The sequence below is a fragment of the Elaeis guineensis genome, chromosome 5 (genome assembly GCF_000442705.2).
Source record: "Elaeis guineensis isolate ETL-2024a chromosome 5, EG11, whole genome shotgun sequence".
Lineage (NCBI taxonomy): Eukaryota > Viridiplantae > Streptophyta > Magnoliopsida > Arecales > Arecaceae > Elaeis > Elaeis guineensis.
Window position 1 is genome coordinate 123,843,840 of NC_025997.2, and position 25,578 is coordinate 123,869,417.

General features: G+C 39.5%; 2 protein-coding genes across 2 annotated transcripts in view; one reads left to right on the forward strand and one right to left on the reverse strand.

Moving 5' to 3' along the window:
* The first annotated feature begins 4,375 nt into the window (after positions 1-4,375).
* LOC105045992 (probable WRKY transcription factor 70) lies at positions 4,376-6,427 on the forward strand. The gene is made up of 3 exons (XM_010924456.4): positions 4,376-4,786; positions 5,504-5,608; positions 5,797-6,427. The coding sequence occupies exons 1-3, from the start codon at positions 4,452-4,454 to the stop codon at positions 6,287-6,289; spliced, it is 933 nt and encodes a 310-aa protein (XP_010922758.1). The 5' UTR covers positions 4,376-4,451; the 3' UTR covers positions 6,290-6,427.
* A 7,231-nt stretch (positions 6,428-13,658) lies between these two features.
* LOC140858049 (uncharacterized) overlaps positions 13,659-25,578 on the reverse strand; it is a 46,681-nt gene continuing 34,761 nt past the window's right edge. The window contains exon 7 of the mRNA XM_073257484.1: positions 13,659-13,919. Coding sequence (XP_073113585.1) covers positions 13,659-13,919 — 261 coding nt within the window. The remainder of the gene's footprint in view (positions 13,920-25,578) is intronic.

The window sequence follows — 25,578 nt, forward strand, 5'->3', positions numbered from 1 at the left end:
CCACCGTGGATCGGGCGGTTCATGGCGGACCACGTGGGCATTTCTCATATGTTTCTCGCGGTCCACGGTACTATTTCATGGACCGGTCACGATCGGATGGTCCAGGAAGTTTTCGATCTTGATTTAATGGTTTAGGGGTTTGATTTGGCTTGTTTAGGAGATCTAAACCTAATCTAATTAGGTTAAACCTTTGTTTAAGGCCTTTAAAAGGCCTGTGCCTCAATAGAGAGCGGCGAGTGGTCTGGTTTTTTGCTGAGGAAGCCGTGCGGAACCCGAGAAGAGAAGGAGAGAGAGGCGTGGGGCCACTGTGAGAGAATGAGCAGGGCTCCTGGACAGCGGACGTCGGTCACTTCAGGGGTTCAGGGGGTCTTTCAAGAGAGAGAGCGCTTTTGAGAGGAAAACTTCTAGAGAGAGAGAATTGGGTATACAAGGATTGAGGGTGAGGTCTCCTCTTGTAAAATTTCTTTTTCATAGTAAAGTTTGCATGCCCCGTGGAGGCGAGCCCTTTTGCGGCTGATCTACATATTTTGATTATTTTTATTTTGTTTTGTTTCTTCTTTCTCTTACTGCATCGCGTGGTACTGAAAAAGTCTTGGGAGGTGGTGTCCTAGCCAGACATCTACCCAACAAGTGGTATCAGAGCAAGGTGGTACAAGGACGCAGATTGCAGCGGTGGTGAGCAAGACTGAAGATGGAGAAGATAGGAACAATCAAGATGGAGATCAACAAGTTTGATGGTAAGAGCAATTTCTCTTTGTGGCAGGCAAGGATGAAGGACGTGCTCATCCAACAGAGGTTGATCGATGCTCTCTTGTGCGATGAGAAGCCGACCACCACAGAGGTGCGGGATTGAAAACGGTTACAGATGCAGGCGGTGAGCACCATCCGCATGTACCTGATGGATGAGATGGTGATCCATGTACTGAGCGAGACTTCCCAACGGTGCTGTGGTCGAAGCTTGAGGAGTTGTACATGGCAAAGTCTCTCACCAATACTTTTTTTCTCTGGAGGCAGTTCTACCAACTGCAGATGACTGAGGGACAGAGCATGCAGGAGCATCTAAGCCACTTCCAGAAGATCCTCACCGACCTCCTCAGTATTGGCGAGAATGTTGAGGAGAAGACCAGGGCGCTGGTTTTGCTGGCGTTGCTTCCCCCTTCGTACGGATCCTTAGTGACTGCTCTTCTAGTGGGGAAGAGCACCATCAAGATGGACAAGGTCACCGCGGCGATACTCCAGAACGAGGTTTTCAGGAGGGAGAATCCAGCTTCGAGCTCAGATGGCGGTAGCTCAGCTTTGGTGGCTTCTGGAGGAGCAGGAGGCGGTAGACGGAGCGATAGGAGATCGTAATGAGGGCGGTCCAAGTTCAAGAGGGACTTGAGCAAAATCAGGTGTTACCGGTATGAAAAGTTGGGGCATCTAGCCAGAGATTGCCCTTAACTCAAAAATCGGATGGTGGCTGCTGTAGCAACAGCCGGCAGCGATTCAGATGGAGATGTCCTGGAGATATCTGACGAGGTATCTACTTTTTTCCAGCAGTGGATATTAGATTCTGCATGCCCCTATCATGTATGTTGCAGAGAGGAACAATTTGACTCCCTGGAGAACAGTGATGGCACTGTATATCTGCCGGATGGATCGAGCTATGCGATCAGAGACATCGGGACGGTCAGTTGGAGGATACATGATGGTGCAGTGAGGAGATTGGGGGAGGTCCGATACATATCCAATTTCAGACGGAATCTTATCTCACTTAGCAGACTGGATTCGAGAGAGTACAGGACGGTAGCCGGTGGAGGAATCCTGAGGGTGCTATGCGGCGATAGGATCGTGCTGGAGGGGAAGAAGGAGAGCAGAGGATATTATTACCTGGCGGGAAGCCCAGTGCGAGGTGGAGCTTCAGGAGCCAGATGGAGTCCAGAGCGAGGTGGAGCTCCAGGAGGCGGATTGGGTACGAGACAGGAGACTCGGGAGGATGAGAGGCGACGTCGCAAGGTAAGATTCCTATTGCCATAGGACGATGCCCTGAGCAGGTCTCAGATCAGGAGGAGCACAGCATACGACGGAGATGGGATCGAGCAGCCTAGCTCGACTCCCATGTTTTCCCATCCATGATCAGCAGACGATTGCTCCAGAGCATGGGGGCAAGGAGATCCAGAAGCTCTCAGAGTTTAGAGGAGGCCGAATATCGAGTCGAGGTAGAGATTGTTAGGATTTGACGCCTCAAAATTCAGCCCACAGTAAGGTTTGTGGCGAAAAACAGGGTCCAACGAGATCAAGATCACCCAAAACGGAGCTCAGATGGAGGAGATACGAGTTTTTGAAGTCGACACAAAATTCGAGATGGCGGAAGACCGCTGGCGGTCGGTGGCAGGCCGACGGAGCGGCGGCGGCATGCGACCCAGGCTGGGCCAACGCGCAGGACGCGCGACCCAGGCACGAGGCCTAGGCGGGCAGGTGGCCCAGTCGGGCGCGCGGCCCAGCCCGTGCACAGGCCCGCACACTGGCGCGGCCCAGGCCCGCGCGCGCGGATCAGCCCAGGTCCAGATGCCTTGCCTGGGCCTGTACCCCAATCCATCGTGGATCGGGCGGTCCATGGCGGATCGCGTGGGCATTTCCCACGCATTTCTCGCGGTCCACGGCACTATTCCGTGGACCGATCGCGATCGGACAGCTCAAAAAATTTTCGGTCTTGATCCGACTGTTCATGGGCTTGATTTGGCTTGTTTAGGAGACCTAAACCTAATCTAATTAGGTTAAACCCTTGTTTAAGACCTTTAAAAGGCCTGTGCCTCAACAGAGAGCGGCGAGTGGTTTAGTTTTTTGCTGAGGAAGCCGCGCGGAACCCGAGAAGAGAAGGAGAGAGAGACGTGAGGCCGCTGTGAGAGAAGGAGCAGGGCTCCTGGACAGCGGACGCCGGTCACTTCAAGGGTTCAGGGGGTCTTCCAAGAGAGAGAGTTTTTGAGAGGAAAACTTCTAGAGAGAGAGAATTGGGTGTACAAGGGTTGAGGATGAGGTCTCCTCTTGTAAATTTTTTTTTTTATAGTAAAGTTTGCATGCCCCATGGAGGCAAGCTCTTTTGTGGCTGATCCACGTATTTTGATTGTTTTTGTTTTATTTTGTTTCTTCTTTCTCCTGCTGCATCGCGTGGTACTAAAAAAGTCTTCGAAGATGGTGTCCTGGCCAGACATCCACTCAATAACTTTACGTAGACACACCCACACAAAAATCAACTTGATCACCCTTCTATGGCATCTCCAAAACACAAGTTTTTTTGGTATAATTAAAGATCTGTTTGGCATCAATATTGTTGTTTTTCTGTTTTTGTTTCTGTACAAATTAGTGAGATATTACATGGAATTAACGCTGAAGATAGCATTTGTATAAAGGTTCTGTTACGTACCTCTATTGCTTTTATTTCACTCTTTCTTGAAAGCATAAAATATTTGCTTCCAGAAAGTATAAAGAATTTGTAAACAATTTAAACAAACCAAAAGATTTCACCATACACATTATTCAGTCTATTTCATTTTCTTCTTGGATTTCAAAAAAAAATAAGAAACAAGAGCAATACCAAATGGGACTCAAGTTGTCTGACTTGCTAGCATACCACTGGTGCGTTGGTGTCTTAATTATGACAGTCTAATCTCAAACCCATTTTGCTAGAAAGAGGGACGCTGATTAGCTGCAATTAAATTGTACAGACTTCTTATGATTGATTTGCCCCTAGTTGTGTCCCTAATCATCATTCGCACTAGCTAGTGTGTCTCCATGAAATCAAGGAGCCGGGAAGCCAACAATTGCAGCTCGTCCTCACTAGAGTTTGAAAAGTCAAGAGTACTCTAGAAAATGGTTGCTATCGATGCCATCCACATCAAAATCTGAAAGGTTAGAAGTATGCTACAGAATGCTATCCCAGACTCCGTGGCCTATTCTCTTGTAAGAGGAAACATTTAAGGGAAAAAACGAGCAACAGCAGCAGCTGGAGAGCGATTAGGATACCTACGTGGCTACACCAAAATCACCTCTCCAAAGTGATCCCTTATTCACCACTCCCCATTCCTTGCAAGAGTGGGGTCCTCCTCCCCTCTGGCCGACTTCACCCTCTAACTCTCTCTACTTTATGTCCGAAGTCTTGGAGGTTGACTGACACCTGAAGGTTTAGGTGGGTATTAAACGTTAAGATATATACTTCCGGTGTAAAAACAAGAACTTTCCCGGCCCGGAGAATAGAGAAGCACTGATCTGTGGAACCGGTCTACCCATAGCTAGAGAAGAACTGAACTGGAACCCCACAACCAGGAAACGACGTCAACCAATAAAGTCGAACATCACATCTTTGGATGTATATAAAAGACTGCAAAGGCTCTCTCACGTCCTATAACGTAGGAGAGCACCAAATTAAGAGACCACTCCACTTTGTTTGTGACGACTCCAATTAATTCGGTGACATGAAGCAGAGGGCAGAGGCGAGCTCCACATCCGAGCTGTTGGCATGCGATGTTGAGGCGGCGATGAAGGAGATCGATCGAGGGCATGAGCTCATGACTCAACTCCGAGCCCTCCTCATCCCGTTGCTTCCGGCAGGCGGCTTGACGGAGCTGGCTGGGGACCTCTTTGAGGAGATACTGAAGTCTTCCACCATGGCCCTCTCCAGGCTTCGCGACTGTAGCTGTGGATTGTCGGCTTCTTCTGACTCCGATGATGACCGGAGAAACAAATTAGTTGTTGATGGGAAGAGGAAGAGTACCGAAGAGAGAGAGAGGCCAGATGGTCGTAGGAGAAGGTTTGCTGGATATTCTAACCTCCTCTCTTTCTTGCTTATCCAGCCAATTTGCTGCTAAGAATTTTAGCTCGAAGTCACAGAATTTAATCTGCTAGCTTTTTTCTTTGCCATAGCTACCGCTGTTGTTGTGGGGATGGCCAACTTTACTTCAGAATTGCCAATTTTCTTACTTCGCCTCCTCCTCCTCCCTCCTCTTTCCTTCCTTTTTTGCCCCCCTTTTGCAAGCAAAGGACACAAAAAGCTATAGTTACATCATCCGACAGTTCCATCTTATGGTTCAAATCACCATTAACTATCAACAAATTTAGGAAAAGCCATCAGGCAACATGTGCATCTTCTTGGTGGTGGTCTTGCCATTACTGACGCTGTTGTTGTGGGGATGACCAACTTTACTTCAAAATAGCCAAATTTCTTGCTTCTCCTCCTCCTCTTTCCCTCCTTTTCTTCTTCCCCTTTTTTCAAGCAAAGGAGGAAAAAAACTATAGATACAATCACCATTAACTATCAACAAAACTTAGGAAAAGCCAGCAGGTAACATGTTCATCTTGTACACTCCATACTTAATTTTTCCCTTAAGTATTCTTTTTTAACCTTCTAAAAACGGTATATTTTATTTTTTTTGTGTATCATTATTGTTAATTTATATTATTTTTGTTAGTAAAAGCACTAAACCTTTGATTGTTATATAAAAAAACCTTCCATTTCGTCTCACTGCAGGAAGCAACTTGACTCATGGTCCATTGTTACTTCTGTCCCACATTATGATGGCCACCAATGGAGGAAGTATGGGCAGAAGACGATTAATAATGCCAAATACCCAAGGTACTTCAGTAATCTCTTGATCTAAATTCCAAGGAAAACAAAACTTATTTACATAAAATAACAATTCAAAATTTAAAAGGAAACATAAATATTATAAACCATCTGCCGCAACATCACTGCTTTTAAGAGAAGAAAATATGGGATTCCTGCAATGCAAACTGATTGAAGGTTCTCCTAATATGAAACAGGAGCTACTACAGATGCACTAATTCTAAAGACCAAGGGTGCCGAGCAACTAAGACCGTGCAACAGGAGGACCGCGATTCTGATCCCCCCAAGTTCCTTGTTACTTACTCCATGCAGCACACCTGCAAGAACGTGGATATCAACTCCCCTTTCATTGTGGATTCCGCACCAAGAAACACTCCAATTCTTGGCTCTGAATCTGAATATTCCTTGTGCTATCAGCCTTCTCCATCCTCTATTGTCACTGAGAACCAGAGCCAAGGTTACAGCCCATTGATCGCCGATAAATTGCCAACAGATGAGCTACTTTCTGGCCTTCTTGCGCCTGCAACACCCATTGGCACACCAGGATTGGTAGATGAGATATCGAACATATTTTCACCGCTGTACACTGATTGGGATATGATGATGGATGCAGTTGATTTAACTGAGGTTAAAATATCTGAGAAGGAAATTTCTTTTGAATCTCCGTGGTGGTTGAGAGAGGTTTCTTAAGGACTGGACCTGTAGCTTCCGGAAGAGGGATATAGTGCTGACGAACCGAGGCCTCTTTTGAGCTCCATGCCACTTGCGAAGATGTATATCATGGGCTAAAAATGGATGTATGCATATAATTAAGTTATTATTTTTTTCCCTCTCTCTCTCTCTATCTCTTTTCAAAAAAAAAAAAAAAAAAGAAGATTAAGAAATAGAGTTTGAGAAGCTTCTTAGTTGTAGAGGATGTGCAAGTATAACATGCTAAATGTTGTGTGAGGTTCTGGCAATACAATTATCTTTCATCCTTGAAAAGATTTCTTGTATCTGGGCCTACCTATTTAAGTGTTCACATGGAAATTAAGACACCATTTTGCCAAGAAGCCTGATGGACGACCGGGCAGTTGAGCGAGAATTTTACCATCATCATGTCATCATCGTTTCAAGAAAATGATTATTTTCCTTTTTTTTTTTGGGGGGGTGGGGGGGGGGGGGGGGGGGTCACTATGTCAGAAAAGACAAATATCATACCGTGCCTATTCAGCTACACATAACTACAGAAACTTATGTGGTCACTATGTCAGAAAGACAAATATCATACGGTGTCTATTTTTATCCTTTGTTAGTAAAAAAAAAAAGGCGAGTTCCATATTCTAATGAATAAGAAATGCTTGGAAAATAAAGGGTGGGAAATAGGACAGGAAATCGAGGGGTCAGTTACAACAGTTGACGCTTAACCTAATATAGCAGCGGAAAAAGGAAATATAGGTTTCCAGCTTGATCCTTTCTTACATTTGTAAATATTTTACTGCTCTTTCTCAATAAATTTGGTGACTAAGATGTTAATTAGGCACATTAATCTCCTTTTACATCAAAAAAAAAAAAAAAATCCAGTTGACGCTTAACCCATGGTTGTTTAAAAGAGTTGGTGCTATATATAAGAATAGGTATACAATCCAATACAACTTCGGATATAGGACTAAGAATAATTAAGTCCTTTAAAAGTTTGCATTATTCTTTACATTTAGAATTCAAAAGAGAGCCTCGAAAAAAGAGAGGAGATTTATTGGCAATTTTATTTGGGCAATATTTTTATTTGAGATTTTTGCCTTCAGCTAAAATTTTTCATATTTGTATTGAGCAAGCTGCATGGGAAATAATGTTGTTCTTTCTTTTTTTTTTTTTTTTGAAAGAAAATGAATCATGTTTTATCATGATTCCCTAGAGATTTTTACTTGATGTTTCCTGGAATTATCTTTTTTCAATTTTTTTTCCTTGAAAATCTATTTAGATCGATTCTAGAAGCTATATGATGATTTTGGATGGCTATATTTTTTGAAATAATGGTAACATGCTATCAACCACTTTGTCATTGAAGAATATAATTCCATGGGATAAAGCCCCTCTTCAATGAGCGTGTCCTCCCTCTTGTCAGCCCGCGGACAAAACCATCCCTTTCTTTCTCTTTTCTTCTCTTTCCCTCCATTCCTCGCACATGCCTTATCCTATTCTAGCTCTCTTTCTTCTCTTCTTTATATTCTATCTCCTCCTCGCTCTCTTATTTTCATTAGTATTTGACAAAAAAGGCAACTCGCTCTCTTATTTTCATTAGTATTTGAAAAAAAAAGGCAACTCGCTCTCTTATTTTCATTAGTATTTGAAAAAAAAAGGCAAGATACAGACATGCCGCTAACCGGATCTCCTTTGAAGTGAAATGACCAAGTTTGCCATCTATCATGATCTGATAGTAAGATGGATTAATATTATTTGAATTTTGAAATTTGAATTTCAAAATTTGAAGAATGTTTACTGTTTTTTTTTTTAAGGGATTTTAAATTTTGCAATTTTGATTTTTTTTTTTTTTATTGTTGGCTAGAAGTGGGGGATTTTTTTCTCATTATTTTGTACCCTTTCTAGAAAAGACACCATGCTAGGAAAAACTTAAACCTTGTGACCTAGGGAAGAAACCAAGAAAGAGAGAGTATGTAAGGGATGACCTACATTAGGTAACAAAGTCCATCACTCAAAACCAAAGACACCATGTTAGCAAAATAATCCTCCTTGTCTATAAAATTCTAGAATCCTCACCATATTACTAGCACATATGGATGCAAGTAGAGTGATGAGTCCTACCACACTATAGGGATAAACTAGATTTGGTGTACATTATTTGAAAATAGCAGAGAATAATGTGGAAAACTAGTGGAGGTATAAATAGGTAAACCAATTCTATCTCCACCCCATTTGCAGAATTGTTTTTCTTAGAATTGGATAGTTTGATCACATTAAGAATCTGTTCTAACTTAATATAAGAATTTTTGATATTAGACAACACAATGCAAATCAGTTGAACTATATACGTACTCTTCACCAAATCTTTGCTAATGGAACGACCTCTACCCGTATCATAACATGTATAGATTTCTCCCATAAAAAAGATTGCTTATAAAATCTTTAGGAAGATAAAAGGTATGGGGATGGAAGAAGATAAATGAGGAATAAGATGAGAAGGTGAAATAGTAAAATTCACCATAATTAATTCAACATGATATAATATCTCAATGAATCAAAACAATACGTAATAACCTTTTTGCTGCAAAAAAAAAAAAAAAAAGCCCTCAAGAACTTGTAATCTATGAAAAGGTTTAAAGTTCAAACCTAAAAGGTGAGATTCCCATGATATCTCTTACAAGATACTAAAAATACAACTAAACTCTTAGCTTGATTATATTTGTAAATTTGACAAAGTTTTTTACCCTAGAAAGAATAGGACATGACCAAAAGGGCCATTCTCAGAGATCCGTCTAATCAATCCAAATTAATGAAACGTGAAATGGGTGTGGAGAAGTATGTTTTTTTAAAGTTTATTACTCTTTGTTTTGTCAAAATGTTCCTGCTAAATTTTTTAATATTTTATTTGCCGATTCCCATGGATGCTTTTATTTCTAGATTGGTTTAAAAAATCTCATTTACTCAGAAAAAGATAATTACTCCTTATAGATTTTAGCAGGAATCACTACATGATATTATTTATTGATATTATTTATTGTTTTAAGGTATTTGGGCATGAGATGCAGTTATTAATCAACATGTTAATGCTAGCACCAATCCAGAAGCAAACCCATGACTAAAATTCATGGAATCCATCACTAACGATTAAAAGGAAATATCTATTCTAATCCAACTGCTTCTTCTCCTTCAATTGTCAAACTGCATTTAGCCTTCTTAGAAAATCTTGGCTTAGCATTTTTCTATTTTTTTACCCTTTAATTGCTGAGGATGGTTGTGCTGAGTTACTGATAAAGTAGGCCATACAAGTTTTGTCATTAAATTTCATGAATCTAGCATTCCTGTCTGTCTTACTGATGAACTGGGCTTGCCGGTAAGAAATAGTGCGAGAATAATTTCACTAGTTTCCAACTAATATCCAATTTTCTCTGAAAAAGGAAGCCTTACTTGCATATCATTGCATGGTAAAGCGTATCCAGCTAGCCACCTGTCATCGTCCCCAATTTGTCATAGAAATAAGACAACACTGGTACATAACTCGCTATAAATATGAAATGATGGACAAATGAAACAAAGCAACAAATAGTGTTGTGTTGCGCAAATATACTGAAAAAGGCCTGCCGAAGCCGAACGTCCCCACGTCAAACCGCGGGCGTCGTTTTCTCGTCGTAGACGCGCTCCGGTCCTCCCGTTTGGTGATTACACTGTCCAACTTGGCTGAAGAATTTCTTGACGCGCGGGGGTCCACAATAGTACACGCTGCGTTCTGGCGTGCTGTCTGCGTGGCCTTTTCTTATTGGTTCAGATCAGTGCTTGGTGTTCGTCACTGGCCACACCAACAGTGACCTCGTGACTCTCGTGGTCTGGTCCCAAAGACAAGGACTAAACATTGGTAAGGGGAAAAAGATCTTACACCAATCACCATGCTTCATTAAACGGGATGCTTCCAAGTTGTCAATTCTAAGGGAGCCATCTTAGTACACAACGCTAGTGATTTTTCTTAAGTGAGTTATTGAGTCACCGAAAGCGTTATAGAATACTAATGGCCAGAATAGGCACGTCAGCAGTTTCGTTATCCAGGAAATACACGCACCTTCGTATCTGGAAACACAAATTCCATGCAGGGTTAGGTTTTGCCTGGTCAAAAGGACACGTTCAGCTTCTCCAGATGGACAAACTTAGGGACAAGAGAAACCAATAGTAAAATGCGAGAACCAATAGTCATTGTGTTAGGTACTAGAAATTATAGAGTTAACGGGCAACTATTGCAAACTATTTTCATATATAGTTTCTTCATGGGTGTTTTAGAGTTTACCAAGCTCTCAACTTCTCAGCGTGTTTCTATGCGTTCACTCTGATTCTTTAGCTTTTCAGTAATTTCTAGCTCATGTTTTTGCCTTCCATTATCTTCATGTCATGCATTAATTGTTTATTTCCAACAGCACTAAATATTTTATTTTTACAACATTGCTTGCTTTTCATGCTTATTTTATTTCTTATACATTTTATGAGAAATTTATTTTATTTGCTTGATGCTTCATATGTGATTTATAATTTGGTTCAAGTATCCCCATATCCAACAGGCACATCCTTCTCTTTATTAGTATGGAAGAGAGCTAAAAGAGTCCTTGGCTTATGAAGTTAAAATAATAAATATTAACCAAGGACACAAATGAATAATAAGATAAAAAAATTATGTCTGTCAACACATATCTATTTTGTCCGTGAATAAAGATTTTTTACTTCTCTCTGATGAAACCAAGAGTAATTTAATGTATAATATGTAGATTGTGATATAGACAACATCTTCAAATTATACTGAAATCGTAACATGGAATCCTAGTTAGATTTGTTTGACCCATTTTCTGCTATCTTTATACGATGCACCACTCTCCTAGGTTTTAGAATAGTAGCCTACAACCCAAATCATAATTACAATATGGAATAAGAAAAGAAACAAAGTATATTCGATTTTTATGTTTTACCTGCTTGCCAAGTCTTTACTCCTGTTGATTTAAACTAAAGTGAAAGACGTGTAGAAAGAGTCTTGATAATAGATTTTCAAGAGTCAAATACAATTAATATAAAGCACAAGAAAGATTCATGATATGAGCATTATTAACTTTTAACCGAAGGTGCCAACTTTGCAAGCCAGTAAAATTCCTTGATTTTTGCAACAAAGACTTGAGTTCAAATATTATGTTCACATCAATTACAAGGTTTACGGGTATACAGAGGAGCACTAATGCTTCTTGTTTGGATTATCAGGATTTTCTATTCAAGAAAAAAAAAAAAGAAAAGAAAAAGAACCCTGCTCATATAAATTAGATACATGAGATATGATATATCAACTATTATCCATTACTAGGTATGTGGAGGAGCATTGCTAAATAAATGCTTGAAATCTAGGTGGACTTGCAACCATTTTCCTTAAAAATAGAATAGAAAAGAAAAGAATCACATCTGGGTTTCTAAATTAAAGAATATATAGTAGTGTAGATTGATGAGATAAAACAAACAGGCTTGAATCATACATAATTTGAACCATATAAGAATTTCAAGCATGGGTTTCATTTGATATATTGATTATTAATTATCAATGCAAAGGGAATGAATTAAGTATGGTCTTCACAAACATTAAGTTATTGTTGATAGAAACCTGCTTCAACTTAATAAACCTTACCATGCAACCCTTCCTGCAGAAAAGTCTTATACTTTGTGAAAGTTTTCATCAAAAGATTGTTGGTCTCTTATGAGAGGGTCAACCACACTAAAGTTTTGGAACTTGACCCATGAGAAATAAAAATGCACCCATTGGCCCTGGATGTCGTACTAACCATTTTTGACATGAGACAATCAGTTTTGAAAAAAGATAACATGCATCTCAATCCATTTCCATGAATACCTATACCTAGCTCATTTTATACCATATTGGCTGTTATTCACTGGCATTAAATTCTTAATACAATCCCTTACTTTTCGTAGCTAGTTGGCATGTAACTTGTGCCATTCTAATTTGTGAAAATTAAGGCTATATGTACGGACAATGATCCTTGTAGTGATATCCATGATTCTTGTGGTGCTTTTTGCATGGAGATGTAAAATGCAAGGTCACTGCAATTGGTCAAAGCCCATATATGTATTATTTTCGAAAAAATTAATCCATGAATTCTTTAATCCTCATGATGCAGCGTACAAATATACATATATGAGAAAGCAAGAACAAGCAAATGGGATGGAAGGAAGTACTCTAAAGAACACGGTTATCCTGTCCAATGCAAACGAAGCATTGTTTTAAGCTATCGTGATCAAAGTTTTGGCCAGAAGACCAGTAAACAATTACAATATGAAAAGAAGGGTGCACTCAACAGGTCCTGTTTAATTAACGATTGGTTGATCGCCATCTCATCCAAGGAGAAATTATAAGACAGAATCATTCTCCACGTAGGATATAGGCAAGCCTATAAAAAGTCCGCATACAGTAATTGTTGGAACCCCCATTAAATGCTAGCTAACCATTCCCCATTAAGTTCTATCCATGGCTAACCATGGTTTAGTAGAGAAAAAAAAAGGCACACATCAGTCATCCCTGATTCCCTATTAAATGCTAACTATTGGGGCGATTCAGCTGACTCCCCGATTCTGACTTTTGATTGGCCTGATAAGCACGACCTGCTGATTATCAATCGATGGACCGACTGCCAGTCGACTATCCTCAAATTTGACAAATTTCAACTATGACGACTCGACTGATTTCAGACCGATGACTGTCGGCATATCAGAGTTACCGATCGATGCTCATTCGAACTTCCATAACTACCGACATACGATCGACATATTTTGATTACCGACATATAGTTGGCTTATCAGAAACTGCCAGTGCAGAAAACGTATAATGGCTAGAACATGATCAGTGGCAAGTATAAGCATCCATCCCACGATCACATAATACCGGAATAAGTGAGACCCATATGTCTAACCGTTACAGACGGTTATCAACTACTCGTCTATAAAAGAAGGTAAATGAACAGCATTTGGGAAGGTCTCTTGAGAGTTGAAATTCTGTCTCTTTGAATATTCATCTGCTGTTCATCACTCTCCATCGACTTAAGCATCGGAAGATTTTCGTCAGATACAATTCTGGTCAATGTGGACTTTATTTTGCAGGTGCTCTTCATCAATAACAGACGCAACAGGAGATTAACCGCAACAGATTGACGCACCAGGAAGGGGTAGATACGAGCAACAATGGCAAAGACCAGAGCTTAATATAATTCTACAAGATTTGCGAGATAATTTTTCCATCAGAAAGATCTTCCTCCCCTACCTCTAATGGCAGAGCCCAGCTTCTCGCATCCTGTAATCACTACGGACGCACAAATTACTGCTCTAATGTAGCAAATGAAAGTATTGACAGAAGCGATCCACAGTCTCCAACAACAACAGACACAACAGCAGTAGCAACCACCGATGGAGAAGTCGGTGGCTTATTCAGTGCCATCCAGGCACAGTCGCTGTCCTCCATGGTGCTCATCCTCTTCATCTCCAGAACGACGACTATCTCGACATTCTTATCGAGTCGAGCAACCACATTTTCAGTATTCTCATCATATCGCTCATCCTTTATGATGATCTCCTTATCCTTCTCTTGTACATAGCATCAAGAAGGGAAAAGGCCACGTGCACCTTCTCCTTCCCCATCCTCAAATTCTTTAAGAGATTCTACCTTCGAATTATCTCAACAGCGGTGGCTCAATGACTACGAGTGCAAGTTCAAGGAGATCGATCATCAACTTATCCGACTTTAGGTGGAAGATCGAAAGTCCTCTAACGACTACGACTTCCACACTGCTCAACCTCTCTTTCAATGTATCTTGGATGAATCAATCCCATCTCGATTCAAGATGCTGCAGATGGAGCCATACGATAGCTCCACCGATTCAATTAATCATTTGAAGAGTTATAAGACTCTCATGATGATCCAGGAGGCAACCGACGTCCTCTAATATATTAACTTTTCGGCAACTATTCGGAAGGCTGCTCGAGCCTGGTATTCTAGACTTCAGTCGGAAAGCATGAATTTCTTCAAGCAGTTCGAGCATTCTTTTGTGACCCATTTCAGCACTAGCCAAAAGGTGCCATAGACATCAGACAGTGACTTCTCCATCAAGCAAGGCGAGACAAAGATATTGAGGAATTTTATGGCTCGCTTCAATATGGCCACACTTGAGGTCAGAGATCTCAATAAAGATATGGCCATATCGATCATGAAGAGAGGTCTGAGAGGATCCAGATTTACTTATTCTCTGGATAAGACTCTCCTCTGGACTTATGCTGAACTCTTAAAGCGTGCATACAAGTATATTCGCACAGATGAAGGTGCTTCTGATCAGCGCCAGACAGAAGAAAAAGGTCAGAAAAAGAAATAAATAAAAAATAAAGCTCCAACCAAATCAAATCGGTCAACCGCCAATAAACGAACTTCACTTCATTGATGGAGTCCAAGACCAAATAATTTTGACAATAGGTATGACTCCTATACTCATCTTTTTGCTCCTTGTGCACAAATCTTAATGGAGATCGAAGGAAAGGAGTATCTTTGACATCTTCCGTCAACGAATACTCCACCGAGGAGTCACGACAAGAAGAATTACTGTCGATTTCATCGTGATCACGATCATGATACCAAACAATGTATTCAACTTAGGAACGAAATAGAGGCCTTGATCCGACGTGGTTACCTCGAAAAATTTTGACAAGATCGTCCGACTCAACCTCCCACTGACCAACAGCCTCAGCCACAAGTTGAGAAAATGATCAACCATCGACTAACGACAGGAGTGATTAATATGATCTCTGGATGATTGAAGGACTGGGAGGCAACTTTCGAAAAAGAGTCGGCAAAAAAATGATGACTTGATAATGTAATTTATTTTTTGAAAGATAATATTAGGAGAATACAAACTTTTCATGATAATGCCGTCATCATTTCGACGATGATAAAAAACTACGATGTAAAAAAATTTTAGTCGATAATGGAAGCTCAACTGATATTTTTTTTTACTCAACTTTCTCTCGAATACGACTACCAACTGACCGACTCAGAAGAATCTCGATGCTATTAGTCAATTTTACTGGAGATGCAGTTATCGTGAAAGAAAAAATTACTCTCCTACTAACCGTGGGAATAGATCCACAATAAAATACTATTCTTCTGACATTCACAGTCGTCCGAGTTTCATCAACCTACAATGCCATATTTGGATGACCTGGACTTAATGCTCTGAGAGTAGTAGTTTCAACATACCATTTATTGATCTGATTTTCAACAAGAAACGAAGTCAGAGAAATGCATGGAGATCAACAACTTGCTCAACGTTGCTTCATGATCTCTACAAAGAATAATCAATCTAAAGACTCTTTGTCTATTAATAAATTAGACCAAAAAAAAAATGAAGAAAGGGGTGAACCAGTCGAGCAACTGATTTTCATCCTATTAAAAGAAGAAAATTCTGAGAAAACGATCCAAATTGGATTACAATTGTCTGATCCAGAGCGACAATAATTAGTGAATCTATTAAGAGCAAATATCGATATTTTTACTTGGTCGGCAACTGATATGCGAAAATTTTTTTCGAAAGTAATAACCCATCGACTGAATATTAATTCTAAAGTTAGACTGGTGAGATAAAAGAAAAGACCTCTTGCTCCTGAAAGGCAGAAGGTCATCGACAAAAAAGTCGACAAGCTCTTTATGACTGACTTTATCAGAGAAACTAACTATCTCGATTGGCTCGTCAATGTAGTGATGGTGAGAAAAGTCAATAAAAAATAGAAAATCTGTATCAACTACATAATTTAAATGAAGCTTATCTGAAGGACAATTTTTTCTTGTCAAAGATCGACCAACTAGTTGATGCAACTTTGGGACATCGATTTTTGAGCTTTATGGATGTCTTTGCGAACTACAATCAGATTCGAATGGCATCCGAAGATGAGGAGCATACTGTCTTTATAACCAACAAAGCATCTACTGTTACAAAGTAATGCTATTCGGTTTAAAGAATATCAGAGCCACTTATCAATGGCTAGTTAATAAACTGTTCAAAGCATAAATTGAACGAAATATGAAAATCTACGTTGACAATATGTTAGTGAAAAGCCTCTAAACTTCTGATCATATTCGAAATTTAGAAGAAGTCTTCGACACACTTCGATGACATCAGATGAAATTGAATCTGATTAAGTACGCATTCGGACTAACTTTCGAATTTTTTTTTTGATTTCTTATGTCACAACAAAGAATTGAAGCTAATCCCGAAAAAATAAAAGCTATCATCAATATGAAGTATCCAAGCTCTAAGAAAGAAATATAATAACTTAATGGAAGGATCGCCACACTCAGTCGATTCATCTTAGGATCGACAGAAAGATATTTACCCTTCTTCAAGACTTTGAGATAAGTAAAAAACTTTTCACGATCAAACAAGTACTGACAATCCTTCGAAGATCTAAAAAGATATATAGTATCTCCACCATTACTTACAAAATCGAAAGTGGAAGAAACTTTGTATCTCTATCTGGCGACTTCGACAAAAGCAGTTAGTTCGATATTCATCTAAAAGGATGAAAATCAAATTCAATGATCAATTAATTACACAAGCAAGGTACTTCATAATATTGAAATAAGATATTCAAGAGCGGAGAAAATGATCTACGCTCTAATCATATCATCAGAGTGACTTCGTCCGTACTTTCAAGCACATCTTATAGTCATCTTGATAGATCAATCATTGAAGGCAATTCTATACCGATCTGATACTTTAGATTGAATGACAAATAGATGATAAAACTCAATGAGTTTAATATTCAATATCGTCCACAACTATCCATGAAGGCACAAATTTTAGCTGACTTTGTCATCGAGTATACCATATCCGACAATAATCTTGAGGATGAACTCAATGACAAATCAAAGCAAATTGCAACTCCTAAGACCGACTTAGTATCGATGTAAGTGCTACATATTGATGGAGCATCTAATGCATAAGGCAGTGGAGTCGGTCTCATCCTCACCAATTTTGAAGGGATTGTAACTGAATATGTCCTTCGATTTAATTTTAAAGCTTCAAAAAATCAAGCCAAATATGAAGCTCTCCTAGCCGGCTTGAAGATTGCTAAAGAGCTTGATATTGACAACTTGAAGGTCTTCATCGACTCACAGTTGATTATCGGACAAGTTAAGGGTGAGTTTGAAGCATGAGACTCCATTATAATGAAGTACCTTCAGAAAGTGAAAGATCTTATATCGACTCTGAAATATTTTGAGATCTCTTATATTCTAAGAATAGAGAATACTTGAGCTGACGTATTTTTTTGACTCGCAACTACTTCAGTCAACTCGCTGGGTCGGACATTCATCGAATGTCTTGAACAACCGAGCATTGATAAAGTCGAAGAAGTGCTACAAATCAATGATGAGCCAAGCTAGATGGATCCGATCATCTAGTATTTGACTGATGAAATTCTACCTACAAATCTTTCAGAAGCCAAACAACTATGATGGATGGTCTCGCAGTATATTTTGATGAATGGATAACTTTATAAAAGATCATTCTCTCTTCTCTCACTAAAGTGCTTGAGATCAATGGATGCCAATTATGCACTTCGAGAAGTTCATGAAGAGATTTATGAAAATCACTTGGAGGTAAATTATTGACTTATAAAATTTTATGACAAAGATATTATTGACCCACTATGAAGAAAGATGCAGCTGAATTTGTCCGAAGATGTGAATCATGTCAGAAGTATGCTAACATACAACATCAACTGACCAGCCAGCTGACATCAATTATTACACCATGGCCCTTCGCACAATGAGGAATCGACATACTTGGTCCTTTTTCTCTAGCATCCCGTCAGAGAAAATTTATAGTAGTTGCTATTGATTACATCACTAAATGGGTAGAAGCTGAATCTTTGATGCAAATCACTGAAAGTAAGATGGAAGACTTCATTCAGAAATCAATCATATACAGATTCGGTCCACCACACACCATTATTATCGACAATAATCGATAATTTGATAATCAAAATTTTAAAAAATTTTATACAAAATTTTATATTACATATATGCTTACATCAGTCGACAATCCACAATCTAACGATGAAGTGAAAGTAACAAATCGAACAATTCTACATGGTCTCAAGATCAAACTGAGTGAAACTAAATATCTTTGGGTGAAAGAATTATATCCGATCTTATGGACATATGGGATAACTTCTCGTATACCGACAGAAGAATCACCATTCAACCTAGCTTATAGGACAGAGGTGATGATTCTACTTGAGATCGGATTACCATCAGCAAGAGTGAAATAGTATAATGAGCCGAGCAATTCTGAATATCGAAGAGTCGACTTAGACTTACTTTCAAAAGTTCGATAGCAAGTTTAAGATCGAATGGCAACATATTGGTAAAGAATAGCCCAATATTATAATGCAAAAGTCAAACCGAAGGTCTTTCATCTAAGAGACCTGATCCTAAGAAAAGTAGAAGTTTCAAAGTCTCTAAACCAGAAAAAATTATCTCCAAACTGAAAAAGATCCTAGAGAGTAATCGAGACACTTCGACCGGATGCATATCGGCTAGAAACTCTCGATGGAATGATTATTCTTCAGATTTGAAATGTTGATAATTTAAAGATGTACTATCAATAAAGTTGTTCACATGTACGATGTTTGGAATGAAATATTAGAATTCAAAATCATGAAAGCTTCAATCAACTACAAGTTATCCACAAAATGATATTAGATCGATAAATAATCGATCAATATTTATCGATTGTATCTTAATTTTTCACTGTAAAAATTGACTTACTGACTATATCTCGATTTTTAATTATAAAAACCAACTTAAGTCGAATGACTACTCATGCTAACTTAGCTTTAGCTAAGTAGAATATTATGCCGATTTGACTTTGATCGAATAAAAAATACACCGACTTGAATACGATCAGTCGAAGGATATTCGGCTTATCACCATTTATCAAATATCTAAAGTAGACAAGCTAAGTCAGCTGATATCCGACTAGCGGATAAATTCTACTACGATTATTAGTCGACATTCAAGTCACCGATGGATGATCAGTTGTCTGACTGTTATTCCACGATATTGACAATACAAGTGAAAAAAAGAGATTTCATACTTAAATTTTTTTTTTTCATTCATTAAAGAAAGATTACAAAATTGAGCTTAGTCTAATTATAAAAAGAAAAAGTATTACACCGGTCACCAGTCGGTTTCTTCTTCATCTTGATCCGATATAACTTCGATGGTTGGAGTAATTTCTGGTACAATCAGTGCATCTCCTTCAGTCTCAATCTGTGCGGTGGTCTCCTCAGCAACCTCTTCTCCCGAACTAGGAGAGACAATGCTGCTCAGGTCCAGATTCGAATATAATTTTTTGACTGCATCTCTACCATCCTCGTATCCGAACAATAGGAGGCAAATCCGTCCTCGAGAATTTCATCCTTGAACTTTTATGAATCTTTGAAATTTTCGATGGCCAGACTCAGAGCACCTCTCACCGACTCAGCATCTTCCTTGATGGAGGCTGACTCTACATCAGCCAATGCCAACCTCTCCATGATGGCCCGATGCCTTCCGCACTCTACTTCAAGCTCTTCTATGCATCCGTCTCTCTTTCTCCGGATGCGACTGATGGAATACTTCTTGCTTTTGATCTGAAGTTCGAGAGATACGATATTCTATTGCACCGACTCTAGTTCGGGTCTAGAGGACTGCAGTTCGATCATCACACGGGAGATCTCTTCTTGAAGCATTTTCTCCCATTCGACTGCGTCTGAAGTTGTTCGATAGTAGCAGCTTTCTCAATGTTGGCGACCACCACCTTATCCATCCACGCCCGATGAAGCTCGATGATTTTTTGATATCCACTCTCTAGAGCATACATATCGTGTGTCTACTGAAAGAAAAGGACAAGTCAAGTCGGATAAAAAAAAAGGAGAGAAAAATATCGTTAACTTATCTTAAGTATCGTTAGATAAAATGAAGAAAATATTTCGGATACAGTCCGATCTCTCCTGTTCTCCCTGTCAGTAAGGAGAAGTGCAGCTTTGATGAGTCATCTGACCAATGGCAGATTGGCCAAAGCTGACTCACTGACAGAGATTCGGATTCAAAAAGAGTGATGAGACCCATTGACGATCCATTGTCGGCTGAGGTAGCCGGCATCTTTTCTCACTCCGCAGTCGGTGGTCGTTCGCTTGAAACCACATAAAATCGATGCTCGACTGCATCTGAGATCGAGCTACTTGCAGAATGGCTTGTGCAGCAGCAAATAGTTCTGGTTCGATCATAGATTCGGTCCGAACCCCTGCAGATAGTTTTGGTGCGGCATCTTCACCTCTTGCCATCTCAACTTCGACCGACGGTACTTCAGCAGATGGAAGCATTGTCGGAGCTGATAATGCAATAACCAGCTCATTGCTGGAAACTGTTACCGATGGAATGTCGGCCTCTCTCGTCGGTACCGACTCAGTCTCACCCCAACTTCTCTTCAATGGTCGGGATGGTCTAGCGTCAATCGCTGCTCTCTTCTTAGCAGCATATAGATGGATATCGACAGCTGAAACTCGTGCTGTTGTCCACATGGAAGCAATCAAAAGATAAAATTCAACATAAAATTCAGAAGCAAATAAAAAATAAAGTGACTGATCATGCTAGACCTAAAGAAGTTATTAAAATAAGTCCGGCATCATAGAGAGCCTGCTCTGTCATCAGCTCTCGTTGTGCTGGAACTTTCATATCTTTAAGTCGGAGAAAGTCTTTTCGATCGATGGTATCAACCTGACTATGCTCATTGGGGCTGGTTCTCAGATCATCCCAGCATGAAGGAAAACTCCAAGAAGATGAAGAAGAAATGAAGAAAAATTGATTCTTCCATCTATGAATGGACGATGAAAGATCGAAAATGAAAGAAAGACCCTTCTTTGGGTTGAAAAATCACCAAACCTTGACCTTAGGATGAGGACAAAGAATAAAGAAAGTTCAAAAAAGAGAAGGATGAGGGTTGGTCAGGATAAGACGACGCAGCAGGATAAAGCTGATAATCAGCCGAATGAAATTCGAAGCCAGCTGAGCAGGACAAAAATGGTAATAATCAAGAAGATTTTGGACAAACTTCAGAATCAAAAATCGAAGACCGGCTCAAAAGTTCTTGACATAAAAAGTAATCTGATCCGGAGGAGGAGAGTTCACCCGACCATCCGGACCAAAAGTAGAGAGCTGATATTGCTCCGGGATATGGCACTGTTTCTGGAGCCGTTCGACATTGGATCCGAACAAGAAAGAGACTTCCATCTCCAGACTTGAAGGAGAATTATCGATCGAATTCTTCGATCGACTATCTTGAGAAGTTGAGGCCTTCACTTTCTTACTCCTACTTGCCATTGAAAATGAAAGAACCTACAAGAAGAAGAGAAGAAAAACCTAGAAAAGAGAAACAAAAACTCAACCTGGAGAACTAGAATATGTGAACAGAGAAAGCTCTCAGCACCTAGGGGACAGAACCTTCTGTTGCAGAGGAAAATGACGAATGCAAAAGTGAAAAATTCAAATGAAAGAGACACTATATATATAGGACCCCTCAACGGTCTGGATGAAGTTATTCAAATCAGAGCTCTCTCAGATTTTGACACATGGCTACATCAAAACCGACCACTGATCGGATGGTTTGACGCATCCACTCTCAGATCACGCCACCTCACCACTATCCGTGTGAATGGTGCAGAGCCAATGATATCTGGACATGTGGTCGAAATCGACTAGTCAAAATCGAATCATTCGAATTCATCGGATGTCGGATTATCTTCTCAAAACGACACTCCAATGATGATTTCATAGTTATCGAAATGACAAAACAGCTGGAGATCCTTCGTATTTCAAAAAATTATTAATGTCTGCAGTCGAATCGGAGCTTGAGACAATCCGTGGCAACTCCCTTTGTCCAACGTGACAGACCATGTGACAACATGCATGTCAGACTACCTTGGATTTGGGAGTGGAGGGCACTGTTGGGGCGATTCAGCCGACTCTCCTATTTTGATTTTTGATCGACCTGATAAGCATGATCTGCTGACTATCAATCAGTTGGCCGACTGATAGTCAGCTATCCTCAAATTTGATAAACTCTAACTATGATGATTCGACTGATTTCAGACTGATAACTGTCGGTATATCAGAGTTACCGATTGATACTCATTCGGACTTCCATAACTGCCGATATACGATCAATATATTTTGATTACCGACATATAGTCGGCTTACCAGAAACTGCCAGCGCAGAAAGTGCATAATGGTCAGAACATGATTAGTGACGGATATAACCACTCATCCCACGATCACATAACAGTGGAACAAGTGAGACCCACGTATCTAACTGTTACAGACGGTTATCAACTACTCGTCTATAAAAGGAGATAAATGAACAGTATTTGGGAAGGTCTCTTGAGAGCTGAAATTCTATCTTTTTAAATATTCATCTGTTGTTCACCACTTCTCGCTGACTTAAGCATCGGACAGTCTCTATCGGACACAATTTCGATCAGTGTGGACTTTATTTTGCAGGTGCTCTTTATCAGTAACAGACGTAACAGGAGATTGGCCGCAATACTAACCCTGGCTAATTTTGGTTTAGTAGAGAAAAAAGCCACATGTGCTATTCTTAGTTCTTCATTAAATACTAATCATGGCTAACTATGATTTAGTAGAAAATAAAAAGCATTAATCATGACTAACCATGATTTAGTAGGAAATCTATTCCCTATTAAATGCTAACTATAGCTAACCATGGTTTAGTAGAGAATAAAGCCACACAGCCATTCTGGCTCCCCATTAAATGCTAATCATAGCTAACCATATTTTAGTAGGAAACAAATCGTGCTAAATCATGGCTAACCATGAATTAGTAGGAAATAAAAAGTGCTTATTGGCTTTTCCCTCTACTAAACCATGGTTAGTCATGATTAGCTTTTTTTTTTTGTTAAAAAAGACATGATTAGCATTTAATAGGGAATCTGATGTGTGGTTTCTTCCTCTACCAAACCATGATTTGCCATAGATAGCATTTAATAAGGAATAGTTAACTAGAATTTAATAAAAAAAGCAAGAATGGCTGGTGTGTGGATTTTTTATAGATTTATCTATATTGTATTTGATAGAATGGTTCAATCTAATAATTTTTTTTTTTATGAAGAGATAATAATAATAAAATATTTACTGTTATCACCCAGGATGTAACCTGGTAATCAAGGATTGAAGCCAAACACGGCCTGGATCTCATCTATAGTTAGCCAATCACCGAATACTACGTTACCAATTAAGAATCGGGTGCAGATCACCAACGAGCCATCCGTAGCTTTTTTTTTTTTTTTTTTTTTCTTCAAGCAAAAAATAAAAAAAAATCTCGGTAGCAAAAAGAGCAGTTAGATTTCATGTTCCGGAATATACCAAAAGACAAGCAAAAAGGCTGGCATTCAACGGTGAATAACTGCCAAAAAAGGAGGTGCAAAGATAAAATCTTTCAGTTGATATTTTCGTCCTTATGTCCTTGTCTTTGGGCCGCGTCCCGGTCCGCCGGGGCGGCGATCCATTGGATTCTGGTCTTGTCCGCGAGCACGAGCCCCGCGTTGACTCCCAACAGACGCGGTCGCGCTGTCGTCACGATGGCCTACGTCACTGAATGTCCCTCCGCTGACGTCAAGTCGCGCAGAAGACCGCAAATTTAGTTCGAGAATGAAAGCAAGGTTTTCCTCCGCTGTCCGACAACGATGGGTTGGACTACCGGGTGGCCGGCCGCCCCTGTCCCTTCTGAGAAGTATACTTACCTGCGTTCCTTCCAAGAAAAAAAAAAGAAAGTACTTACCTGCGTGTCTGCCACTTGAGGATATGGATTCTCGTGAAGGCAGCCACCCACTTGGCTGCGGTCTCTTGCTTGAAAGTCTTATCTAGTGGCCAATTAAATATTCACGTATCTCTCTCCATGTCTCAGCCATCTTGGCGTTCAAGCAAGCATCCCAACCTACACCCACCCCACCAACCAAAAAGTAAAGAAAGAGAAAATATTTTACCGTACCAAAATATACATTATGGGGGAAACTATATGATCGGTTGAGGTACAGAGCTTTGAACTGTAAGGGCTTAAATAGAGATGATGATGAAGTTTTTGGTCAAGATCCACTTGGGTATATGGTTTGTGCAAAATCAATTATGTGTTACAAAGATATTATATTTATATAGAATAAAAAATTTTTTTTTTTTTTTTTTTTTGACTATTCTGTTTTTGCAAGGTTATGATTTATAGGGTTGATCTAAGTTGAATATAAATGGATCATCCAATTAAAATATGATAGTATATTTTGTATCATATAGATATATTATATTTGTACTGTGATTATTTAGTATTTACTATCAAGTAATTTGGGAAGCCTATAACTCGTTATTTTTGGTGTGGACTGTGATGGTACGGGGATATGGACATGAACCTGCTAGAAGATCTATTAGGTTTGTTTGTAGCATTATAACCTGGGAGCATACAGACAAGCAAACTAGTGCCACACCTCTGCCAGCTGGTGACACTCATCCAGCAGGAGGACATCGATGACCCTACCAATCATGCAAAGGGGAAGGGCCACACTCCAGATTAACCTCGAGGGATTAAATCAACCCTTTCCAGCTAATGCAAGCACTCGGTGGTAGTGTACGAGCAAAACCAAATGGCATAAGAGGAAGAGGAAACAGCAAATACTATAAAAATTATAGCAACAGTAACAACTGCAGTAGAAGTGGTATCAACTAATTTCACAGCAGTTTCTATATCACCAACAGCCATAATAGTGAAGATTGATAACTAGCCAAGGAATATACATTTGGGCTTTGATCATATATAAACAAGTTCTTGTAAACATGCATGTATTAAAGAATCTTGTTGACCATATGACCACTTATTTTATCCTTTTCTAAATTTCCCTAACGCATGTGACAAACCTACTGGTTTTCTAAATTAATGGCTCCTTTTTAAGCTGGAAGCTAAATGAATGATCAAGCTTCTCATATTCACAAAAATTTTACACTATTCATCTAAATGCACATGGTCATGTTTGGGAATCAGAATTGACAAATACATAAAATAAGGAACTTTAGGTTTTTTTTTCCTTAAATTTATTATCATTATCATCATTTTTCTTTTTTGAGAGAGACAGATCCACTTGTACTATAA